The 12,306-nt window shown below is 38.2% G+C and overlaps 1 protein-coding gene across 2 annotated transcripts in view; it reads right to left on the reverse strand.

Annotated features, from left to right (window-relative positions):
* GRAMD2B (GRAM domain containing 2B) overlaps positions 1-12,306 on the reverse strand; it is a 126,324-nt gene that overhangs the window by 8,613 nt on the left and 105,405 nt on the right. For both annotated transcript variants that reach the window (XM_049771860.1, XM_049771861.1), the window contains 4 exons: positions 10,613-10,724; positions 9,792-9,914; positions 9,163-9,250; positions 7,500-7,604 (listed from right to left, as the gene is read on the reverse strand). In XM_049771860.1, the coding sequence (XP_049627817.1) occupies positions 7,500-7,604; positions 9,163-9,250; positions 9,792-9,914; positions 10,613-10,724 (428 nt within the window). The remainder of the gene's footprint in view (positions 1-7,499; positions 7,605-9,162; positions 9,251-9,791; positions 9,915-10,612; positions 10,725-12,306) is intronic.

The raw sequence follows: 12,306 nt of genomic DNA on the forward strand, positions 1-12,306 counted from the left end.
ATCAGTACCTCTGATCTACCTTTAATCATTTCATCCATGAGATCCTCCCCTCCTTTAGGAGTCACCCATGCTGTTCTCTGTATCTGAGTTTTGCCTAGTTTTTAAATTCCACACACATGTGAAATCAAAATAGCATTTTTCAAGGCAAGGGAGATAGTGCAGCTTTATCACACCATTTTGATTTCTACAACTTTATATTATAATTTAAAGTCATTGAGTTAAATAATTCCTGTCCCCTTTTTTTAGTGAAGCAGAGGAGGCTTGAGCCATCTGTAGTGGTACTTGGGTCACTCCTGCTAGTGCCCACAGAAACATATAGTACCAGTTATCAGTTAGGTTCAGTCATATGCAATACAAGCACTTTAATCCCTGTGTTATCTCTCTAATCCTCAACTCCTTTTTTTAAAAATAATATCTTTATTTAAACATCTTGATTACAAATATGATTGTGATTAGGTTTCAGTCATGTAAAAAACACCCCCTTCAGTGCAACATTCCCACCGCCAATGTCCCAAATCTCCCTCCATCCCACCCCACCCCCACCTGTACTCTAGACAGGCTTTCCAGTTCCCTCATTCATTCACATGGTTATGGTAGTTCTCAGTATAGTTATTTCTATAACTGCACTCACCGCTCTTTGTGGTGAGCTTCATGAAGTGAGCTGGAAGTTCCAGCCCTCCACTTATTGTCTCAGGAATCCCCAACTCCTATTTTACCCCTCTCCAGTCCTTCACCTTTCCCCCCAAGAATTGCTTTATCTATATGGGGAGTTTTATAATTACATACAAATTTTGATAGCATTTATAAATCCTTAAAGAATGTCATCAGAATTTTTATGGGGATTGCATAAAATCTATATAATGCTTTATTTAGGAAGGTCATTTGACAAAATTCTTCCTATTCAGGAACATGGAATAATTTTCACTTGTGGTGTCCTCTTTTATTTCTTTTAACAATGACATAGTTTTCGATGAGTGAGTCTTTATAGCCTTTGTTAAGATGATTCCTAGGTATTTGATAATTGTGAACACATTTCAAACAGATTGCTTTTGTAATTCTCTTCTAGTTTGTTTGAATGTAGAAATGCACAAAAATTTGTGGATTGTTTTGCCAGCTTTTTACCTGGTGTATTTGTTTATTGTTTATGAGACTTTTTAGTAAAATTATTAGGACTACTATGTATATTATCATAGCATATGCAGATGAAAATTTATTTTCCAACATGGATTCCTTCTATATATAAGTATATATGTTTTTCTTTTTTTGCTTGACTGCTGTGTCAAGGACTTCTAAGACTATACTGAAGACTAGAGGAGGAAGTGGACATTTTTGCCTAGTGCCTTACCTCAGAAGGAAGGCTTTCAGTTTTTCAGTTTAGTATGATGCTGGCTGTAGATTTGTTATATATAACAATTACTATCTTGAGGTATGTTCCTCCTATCCTAATTTATTTTATTCATTTGCATTAATGTATGTTGAAACTTGTCAAAAGCTTTTGTTGTATATTGGTCACAATATTAATCTTTTTATTTATATGGTATATCACATAAATTAATTTGTGTATATTGATAGTGAGTACCCTTTGATCATAGTACATGATCCTTTAAATATTTTTTGATTTGGTCCACTAAATTTTTTTTTAAGATCTTTACACTGATGTTCATGAGAGATATCAGCCTGTAATTATTTTAGTAGTCTCTTCTGCTTTTGGTGTTTGGGCATAAAGTTATTCACAGTAATCCTTTTTGATCTCTTCTATTTCTTAGGTCTCAGTGTAATTTCTTCTCTTTCAAATCTGATCCTATTGACTTGGATTTTCTCTTTTTCTTTATAACTCTAAGGTTTGCCAATCTTGTTCTCTGTGATAATATGCCAGTCTCTGTGGTGTCAGATATATGTAATAGAATATCATGCAGTCATCAGAAGAAATGAGGTCATGAAATTTTCTATACATGCATGGATGGACATGGAAACTATTATACTGAATGAAATAAGTCAGAGAGAGAGAGAGAGACACAGAATAGTCTCACTCATCTGTGGGATTTAAGAAAAATAAAAGACATCAGGAAAAATGAGGTCATGCATGGATGGACATGGAAACTATTATGCTGAATGAAATAAGTCAGAGAGAGAGGGAGACAGACACAGAATAGTCTCACTCATCTGTGGGATTTAAGAAAAATAAAAGACAGTATGGTAGTAATACCCAGAGACAATAGATATGATGGTTGGAAGGACCAGCCCACGATACGAAGCTTAGTACAAAGAGTGGTGAGTGCAATTAGAGAAATAACTACACTAACAACTATGGTAGTAAGTGAGAGAAATAGATTGCCTGTCTTGAATACAGGCAGGAGGTGGGGGAGGAGGGAGATGGAGGGTATTGATGGCCGGAAGGTTGCATTGGTGAAAGGGGTGTACCTTTTGTTTTTGTTTTGGTTTTTGGGTCACTCCCGGTTGCGCTCAGGGGTTGTTACTCCTGGCTCTACGCTCAGAAATCGCTCCTGGCAAGCTCGGGGGACCATATGGGATGCCGGGATTTGAACTACTGTCCTTCCGCATGCTAGGCAAACTCCTTACCTCCATACTATCTCTCCGGCCCCAGGGAGTGTACTTTTATTTTATGACTGAAACCCAATTACAAACATGTTTGTAATCATGGCACTTAGATAAAGATATTAGTAAAAAAAAAAAAGATAATCTACATTTTGAGTTAGGGGAGTTCACCTCTGCCCAATCCATTTCTTTCTCTACATTCTGTTGGAATTAAAGTATACCTTTTTATTAGGTTTGATTAGTCTGTTTTTCCACTCTTTTTCCCTTTCACTTTATTTTAAATTTTTTATTTTATTAAAGCTCCATTTTAAAAAAAAGTTTGCCAATCTTGTTTATTCGCCCTTTGTTTTTCATCTTAGAGAAGGGCTTCTTGAACTTTTTCTACCCACAATCCCTTTTTGCTTGAGAAATCAACATGGATTCGCATGCAGCAAGGGCTACCAGAACTTTTTGTCTTTGAGTCACACCTGGTTGTTCTCAGGGATCACTCTCAGTGGGGATCAGGGGATTCCATGTGGTACCAGGGATTGTACCTGAGTTAACTCTTTCCCAGATAAGTGCCTGCTATACTTTCTGTCTCTGAGATTGGCTTTTCAAATAATTTTTTGGTAGCTGTGAATTCAGAAGCCGCTCACTGTCGTCAACCCTTTCCCATCTCTTCTATTCGGTTATTTGGGAGTTTTAAGAAGTTGGGGCTTAGGGGGCAGAGCGATTGTACAGTGGGTAAGGTGCTTGCCTTGCAGCTGGGTTTGATCCCGTACTCGTACTCCATGTGGTCCCCTAAGCCCATCAGCAGAGATCCCTGAACAAAGAGCCACACACCTGAGCATTACCAGGTGTGACCTCAAAACTAAATACAAACACAAGCTGGACTTAAATGAAAACCTTTCAGCTTTTCACCACAGATTATGATGTTAGATGTGAACTTACTATAAATGATCTTTATTACTTTGAGATACATTATTCCCTCTAAACCCCTTTGTTGAGGTTACAATTTTATGAAGTTGATCTTGCAGTCTAACTTCTAGGTGTGGATCATTAAAATCAGTGTCTGTGTTCTCTGACATTCTGAATTCTTTACCTACTCTTTTCTTACATATGTTTTCTACTCTGCTTTGTTCTTCTTTCACTTTCCACTTCATATGTAGTGAGTGCTAAGTAAACTGAGAAATCAAAGTTATTGCACTGATGTAATTAGTCTCTTTAGTTTTATTAATATTTATAAATTATCATAGACAATAACCACAAATTATTAATTTAGTGTTGCTATAATCATTACCACTGTTAATAGTGATTAGATGTTCCCATGTTGATATTTGGGGGTTGAGGAGAGCAATAACTGGTTGTGTTTAGGATCATATAATGAACCCAGGTCAGCTGTTTGCAAGGCAAGTGCCCCCACATACTTTGGCCCCTACATTAGATTTTGTTTTTTGGTTTTTGGGCCACACTTGGTAATGCTCAGGGGTTACTCCATGCTATGGTATTTTGTACTTTTTCCTATCTTGTTTCCCTCTCTCTTCCTTTTCCTGCAGTTTGATAAGTTTCTTCTTATTAAACAAAAGGTAATGGCAAAAGAAGTGAATCTAAATATATCTACTATAGGATTTTCCTTGAGGTTTTGTAGTTAATGAAATAAAAAGGCTATATTTTCCTGATTCTTGTAAGAACTTTGGGCCACACCTAATGTACATAGGGGACCAACCAGGATCAGCCCCATCCAAGTACCTTAATCCCTGAACTATTTCTCCAGCCTCTTTTAACATTTTATAAAAGGCTGGTTTTGTGGTGAAAAACTCCTTTAGCTTGTGTAGAATATTTTTTCATTTCTCCAATTCTGAGTGAAGGGTAAAAGATTATTCTTTTTTTTTTTTTTTTCTGTTTTTGGGCCACACCCAGCGGTGCTCAGGGGTTACTCCTAGCTGTCTGCTCAGAAATAGCTCCTGGCAGGCACGGGGGACCATATAAGACACCGGGATTCAAACCAACCACCTTAGGTCCTGGACTGGCTGCTTGCAAGGCAAACACCGCTGTGCTATCTCTCTGGCCCCGGATTATTCTTTTTATTTTTTTTTTAGTTTGTTTATTTATTTATTTATTTATTTATTTACTTATTTATTTGTGTTTTTTTCCTTCTTTATTTTTAATTTTTATTTTATTTTTATTTTTATTTTTTTGGGTCATACCCGGCAGCACTCAGGAGTTACTCCTGGCTCTATGCTCAGAAATTGTTCCTGGCAGGCTCGGGGAACCATATGGGATGCTGGGATTTGAATCACCGACCTTCTCCATGCTATCTCTCTGGCCCCTCTTCTTTATTTTTTTAATATCTTTATTTAAACACCTTGATTACAAACATGAATATGATTGGGTTTCAGTCATGTAAAGAACACTCCCCTTCACCAGTGCAACATTCCTATCCCCAATGCCCCAAATCTCCCTCCTCCCCACCCCACTAAAGGATTATTCTTGGGTTGGGATGTTTTTCATTTCTATATTCTGAAGTACTATCTATTCATTTTGGTGAAAAATATGCTGGTTTTTTTTTCTGGGGGAGTGATTCTTGGTAATTAATAAGTTGGTTTTTCTCTTTCTAGTTTTAACAGTCTCTAATTAACTTACTTGGAGATTTGTGCTTTCAGGGATAGAGGTCTAATTCTCCCCTTCCCTAGTTTGGAAGTTTTGGTGATTTCTTCTGGATTTCCCATAGTAAGACTTTTTCATGTAGATGCTTAAGGTTTCAACCACCACCTCAATCAGTTAATTAGTAATCAAAAAATATATGATAATATCTACATCATCGGCAAAGGCAAATATGTAGTTTTAAGATGATGAACAATCACTTGAGCCTAGTATAAAGGCTAAAAAATAAAATCAAAATAATTAATGTAAAGGTAGTGAGTGGGCAAATGGCTTACAGGTCTAGAATAAAAACAAGGCAGTGAAAATAACCCTCATAATAATTCTAAATCTTAAACTGTAAGAATACAGGCCTGGAGCAATAGCGCAGCAGTAGGGCATTTGCTTTGCATGCGGTTGATCCAGGACGGACCTAGGTTCGATCCCCAGCATCCCATGTGGTCCCCCAAGCCAGGAGCAACTTTGGAGCACATAGCCAGGAGTAACCCCTGAGCGTCACCAGGTGTGGCCCCCCCCAAAAAGAATACAGGTTGGTTTATGTTTGCTTTATGCTCATCACAGGGCAACACCAATAGTAGATAAACAGAAGATAAAGGAACCTAAATATTCTTTCTGAGAAAGGGTATCCATTTAAAAACCACCTTCACCCTAAGCAGTTTAGCCTATGATTCAAAGGGACAGAGTGCATAAGATTCAATCTTGCTCACCAGGAGTAGCTTATATAGAAATATATGTATGCATTTAATACTGTGAAGAATACTACAAAATTATTGGCATAATAGTATTTTTACAGCTTAATCATTCTATTTGATTGAAGAATATGCTATGTATGAATTAAATTTTACATGATCTAGTAATTTCACTTCTTTAATTAAGATGTACAGCCGGTGTTCATTGCAGCATGCTTTGTAATAGTCAAGATTTGAAAACAATACTTTATTATCAGCTGATAAACTATAAAGAACAAAATATTGCACTGGACATTATTTTTTTTCTGGTTTTGGGCTACACCCGGTAGTGCTCAGGGGTTACTCCTGGTTCTGCACTTAGATGTCACTCCTGGCAGGCTCAGGGATTCCAGGGATCGAACCTGAGTTGGCTGTGTACAAAGCAAACGCCCTACCCGCTGTGCTATTGCTCCAGTCCCATATATGTGAGATCTTAAAAATAACAAATTTCCAATTATAAAAGAAATAAAAAATAGTACAGGAGGTTGGACATTTATTTGGCAAGTGGCCTACCTGAGTTTGATTCCAGGCATCCTATATGGCCCCCCAAGCCCTGCCAGGACTGATTCCTGACTGCAGAGCCAGGAATTAACCTCTGAGCATCACCACTGGATATGGTCCCCAAACTCCAAGCCATTGGAAGACTATCTATATGTTATACCATAGTGACTAAGAAAGCCTGTTTGAATGTTGTTGAGAGTAGAGATTAAGTCTTACATCTATGTAAGTTGATGGATGAAACCAGACTTATTTTTGTGATCATTTCACAAAGTATACAACCAATTTGATATGTTGTATGCTGGAAGGTAATTTTACCCTCCAAACTGGGTAAAAAGTATGTGAAATGGAATAATTTATTTATTTATTTATTTTTTTGTTTTTGGGCCACACCCGGTGACACAAAGGGGTTACTCCTGGCTATGTGCTCAGAAATCGATCCTGGCTTGGGGGGCCATATGGGACGCTGGGGATCAAACTAGTTTATCCTAGGCTAGCATGGGCAAGGCCTTACTACTTGTGCCACCGCTCCGGCCCTGGCATAATTTAATTTTTGATAAAATTTTTTCTCATGTAAGTGAATTAAAAAAAGAGTCATATGCCTGAATAGATCAGGCATTTTACAAATAACAGAGATGGAAAATATCAATTTCACATTAAACTAATAGTTATATTGGATCTTTGCAGTGGTCAAGAAGTTTGCAAAGAAATGAGCATACAGAAAGAGTTATATATGAATTACATGATGTGCTGCTTTTCAATAACTGTCTTAACTCACTGATATTTTATAAAAATAAATTTTTGCATTGTAATACAAGGGATGAAGCAAAAACTAAGCCTTAGGAAATTAAACTTGCTTAATTTTACATGATCTGTTATCTCATCAGCAGCAACTCGAGAATTTGCAGAATTATTCATTTCTAGTAGTCTCCTACTTCTTTACCTTCCATATATTAATCTTCCCATAAATACTCAACATGATGTCAGACAGATTACATCCTGAGGTTTGCTAGAAAGAATGCCCAGCCCAGATCAGACATACAGGTATTCATCTAAATAGCCAGTAGACTATCTTACTCCGTAGGATGAGTGTCCACAGTAGTGGTGAGTGATCCCAGCTGGTCCTCCAGAGTATTAATTCTGTATCTCATGTAGAAGGTCGAGATGATTAGTACACAGACACTGGAAGAGGATCAGAGAGAAAAAATCTCAGTAGATTAATGGCAAAAAACTAAGCTAATATAACATTTGAACACAGATATTTCCTAAAACCACTCGCCAAGGAGATTAGAAAAATATTTTTCAACAGGTGGATTCAATAGGCTGTTTCTCGACAGAAAATTGAAATTCTTTTCTTTTTGTGGTGCTTAGGGGATCCTATGGGATGTCAGGAATAGAACCCGAATAGCCATCAGAATAGCTGCATGCAAGACTGTCCTATATGCTGGACTATCTGTCTAGTACCAGAAGCTGAAATTCTTTTTAGCCCAGTGCTTCTCAAATAATGGGGCATGCCCCCCAGGGGGGGCATGAGGCTTCATAAAGGGGGTGCGTTTGACCTCGGCAAACACTGTCATAACAAGCTAAGCCCAGTGTTTATGTCTCTGTATGTCTCTGAGCTGAGAGTTGCTGTGTCCTGCTTCAAACCCCGCTTCGAAAAGCTATGCAAGGCAAAACGTGCTCATTGTAGCCATTAATCCAGACATCACCTCTGATTAAAAAATCAGCTCAAATTATTTTATGTATTTTTGTTTTGTAGGTTAAAGGTATTTTTGTTTTTGTTTTTGTTTTGTTTTTGGGCCACACCTGGCGGTGCTTAGGGGTTACTCCTGGCTGTCTGCTCAGAAATAGCTCCTGGCAGACACGGGACCATATGGGACACCGGATTCGAACCAACCACCTATGGTCCTGGATCGGCTGCTTGCAAGGCAAACGCCGCTGTGCTATCTCTTCGGGCCCTAAAGTTTTTTTTTTTTTTTTTAAATAAAGATACTATTTACAGTCACGCAGGGGGCTGCAAAAAAATGTTTTCTTCATCCTAGGGGGGCATGACAGAAAATAATTGAGAAGCAGTTTTAGCCCAACAGTCTTCAATCAACAAATAGTATCCACAGTGGTAGACTCCCTTGAGGCCCTTCTCCAGGAATCTGCAGCCCTGGGTTAAGGAGAGCCCAGCCTTTCTTGTTCTTTGTGACCCATAAACTGCCAGCTTTCTCTGAAACCAAAAGTGGTCATTTCCCTTAGTTGTGAAGTGCAACCTTGAACTGGACCATATTATTTTCAGCACTTCTAGTCACACAGTAGAAGCTGAAGGGTCAGTTAAAGCCACCATATAAGTTTTTAGTGAAGGGGATGACAGAGTTGTCTGGGCCTCTATGATAAAGGGAGAAGAAGCTTCATGAATCAACTTGCTATCCAATAGTGTCTATTCCAAGGTTAGTCCTTTCCTAAATTTGGCTCATTACTTTCCTTTCTTCCTTTTTCACTATTTAAATAAGGGGATGACTATGGAAATATGACTGAAACTTCTGGGTAAAGAAAGAGGAGACAAAATCTTGGTCACATTCTATCCAAGATCTTGGTCATATTAATGACAACTGAGATTTATAGTGGCTTTTGGCACCATGGAGAGAAGAGAGTTTGGAGTTACTTTCTTTTTCTTTCTTTCTTTTTTTTTTCTTTTTTTTTTTTTTTTTTGGAGTTACTTTCTTAACCACTCATAGTAAATCTATTTACTTACACAATTGCGTAGAATACAAGAATGTGGTGGAGATTCAGACATTTCTGAGGCTTTACATTGTGTAAGATCCCATTAGCTTCTGGTTGACCTGTTGGATAGAAAGCAAAATGCCAACAGTTTGAAAACTGCAAAACACTTAACCTTCATCCAGTAATATTGCTGTGGAGAAGGAGGTACATGAGAAAGAATAGCTTTGAGTTTTAGTACTTGTTAATAATTAATTGAAGACTACCACTAGTATTGTCTGTTCCCCCCCCCCCCCCGCCACATCCCCCATCAATTTTAACTAGTAGATGATTCCTTAACATCTTTTGTTCAATTGGCTTTCATTCAATTAGTTTCCTCTTATTGGCTGAAATGGTTGACAATGTGGATGCCAACCTTGTCTTTTCACACTAGCATTGTTGAATTATAGCCTTGGGATATATGCCACGAAGACCATTACCTTTTACATCCATTCCCTCCCCTTCACACACACACACACACACACACACACACACACACACATGAGAGAACAGAACTGAGTATTGTTTGCTGGATGAATAAACACTCTTAGGTCAACAACAGGAAGGGAAGCGTCAATAAAGGTGAATCTTTCTCAACTGACACACCCAGAATCCATTCTTTACCATGTGCCGGGAGACTCTTAGCTTTGCCTTCAGGTACTCTGTTCACATGGGCATCTACCCGTGCTGGCTTGCTTTCTCCTTTGGAGACATTCAAAGATGTCTGAGATCCAGTCACAAGAAAATCTAGCAAATCAAAATAGGTTAAGTTTTTCCCCCAATGTATCTAAAGGCACAAGATCACTGACAAAGCAAATTAATCTTTTAACTATAATAGCATATAATAGCACAATAGATATAAACGGATCTTTTCACAAGCTGATTGCCAACTTAAAATCAATTTCTCAAGCAAGTAATTGATGAAAAAAAGCGGACCCTAAGTCCATCAACTCATGGGGACCACTCAGCAAAGTAATATTGCAAAAGTAAGAAATAAAGAAATACTGTTTTTTTTTTCTCTTGCAATCTCCTTACTGCTATGTTCATTTATTAAGTTTGCATAAAGGAGAATTTTATTTTAACCACACAGGCAGTCTTTTTCAAGTTATTTGTTCTTCAGATTTTCTTCTCAGTTCTTAACTAGGAAGGCACGATTTTATTTTTGAGGGTTTATTTATTCTTTTTTTTTTTTTTTTGCCAGGTGGTGCTCAGAGAATCCTGGGGCCACTTCTGTGATACTCAGCCAACCAGGCAGGTGAATCAAGGCTAAACCCTGCAATTCTTGGGAGGCCCTTATGGTGCTGTTAATCCCCTTGGGCCTTGCATGTCCCCTGACCCCTTTACTCTCTACTGCTCTGATTCCTTTGAATTTATGTCTAATCAGTAGAATTAAGGAGATGCCAAGGAGAAATATATATTAGTCAAGAGAGAAAACTTTTCCAAACCTCGAGAGTTCTCAGATTCGGGAGTCTGAGAACCAGAACTGCTGTAGCCTTCCATGTGCTTCCTTCTTTGCCGAACTACTCCATCCAGATCTGAGAATTCATCGTTGAAATCCTAAAAGAAAAGCATAAAATGAAGAGACTGTTTTCCCTTATGAAATAGGCAGGCCTGTGGTAATTCTAGGTCTGACTGACAAAATACGGAAAAGGAAGGATTACCCCATGTGACTGGGATTTTCCCAACAAATTACTAAGTATCTGATTACTGAAACTGATATTTCCCTCCCTCTTCCATTCCTCCCCCAAGAAACTTAAAATTCTGTCAAACAGTGGCCAGCTTGTTTGAAACAAATGTCACTGGAATCCTGATAACAGAGAAGCTCCAGAGTGAACCTGGAGCCTTCTTGTAGTCACTAGAATAAAGAGGTAAGAAAAAACAGACAGAGAAGGCCCCAAATGGCTTGTCTGAATGTGCAAAGAAAGGGATTTCACTATAGTTTTAAAAGATAAAGTTTTGGAAATGGAAAATGCATGTTCACAATTAGATCCTCTCCCCACTGCTAAATCAAAACAGGATCTAGTGATATACCAAGTAAATGAAAGAAAGCTTGACAGAGTTGTCACAGGAATGGTTGATCATTTTTTTTTTTTTTTGTCTTGTTTTAGGCCTCAGTTCGTTTGGTGGTCACATCCAGACAGCTGTATGCAAAAGCATGTGCTCAAGCCCATTGATCTGTCTCCGGTCTGTGCCACTTTCTACCTTATTTGTTTCTCAAAGTGCCTCAGAACTGGAGAGACCAGAAGTGAAATAAAAAAAAAATACAGTGAAGAGAAAAAAGGTACTACCTTTTATAGGTACTGCCTTTTCCTTATTTCTATAGTTGCCCCGTGAAGAAATTCATAAAAATGTATCAACCTTTTACCCTAAACTATAAAGGAGAGTACAAAATTTCACTCTTGTTTTTTTTTTTTTCTCTTGTATTTTTAGTTTTTGGGTCACACCAGTGGTCACTCAGGGTTTACTCCTGGCTCTGCACTTGGGGATCACTCCTGGTAGGTAGGTTTATGGAGTGCTGAAGATCAAGCCTGAGCTGGCCATGTGCCAGGCAAATGCTCTACTTGCTGCATTCTCACTCTGGCCCCTCAAAAATTCAAGGCTTTTCATTAAATATTTAGTTATTAAATATTTAACAGGTATCTGGCATTATGCAAAGATCTTTATGATATGACTATAACTCATCTACATAGCTACTCCACAGGCTGGCTTTTAAAATTTATTTGTTTTTGATTTTGGGCCACACTCAGTGGTGCTCAGAACCTTGCTCCTGACTCTGAGTTCAGGAATTACCCCTGGGAGTGCCCAGGGACCATTATGTATTGAACCAGTGGGGCCAAGGATTGAACCAGGGCCAGCTGTGAGCAAACAAGTCAGTAGTTAAATGGCTTGTATGCTGCCATAGCTCAGTGAGATGGAACCCAGATTTGAAATCAGGCTTGCTGAATACCCCAATAAAATGTGTTTTATTCTATTCTGTACTACTTTCCCAGTACTTTCTCCCTCCAACAGACTATTTTTTTGGGGGGGTAGATTTTGGGTCATTTCTGGTAGTATGTAGGGTGGACTATTATGCAAGTCTGGAGATCCACGGTTGGCCCTGTTTAAGGTAAGTTATCTTAACTAGGTCTTTACTCTTTCT

The sequence above is a fragment of the Suncus etruscus genome, chromosome 4 (genome assembly GCF_024139225.1).
Source record: "Suncus etruscus isolate mSunEtr1 chromosome 4, mSunEtr1.pri.cur, whole genome shotgun sequence".
Lineage (NCBI taxonomy): Eukaryota > Metazoa > Chordata > Mammalia > Eulipotyphla > Soricidae > Suncus > Suncus etruscus.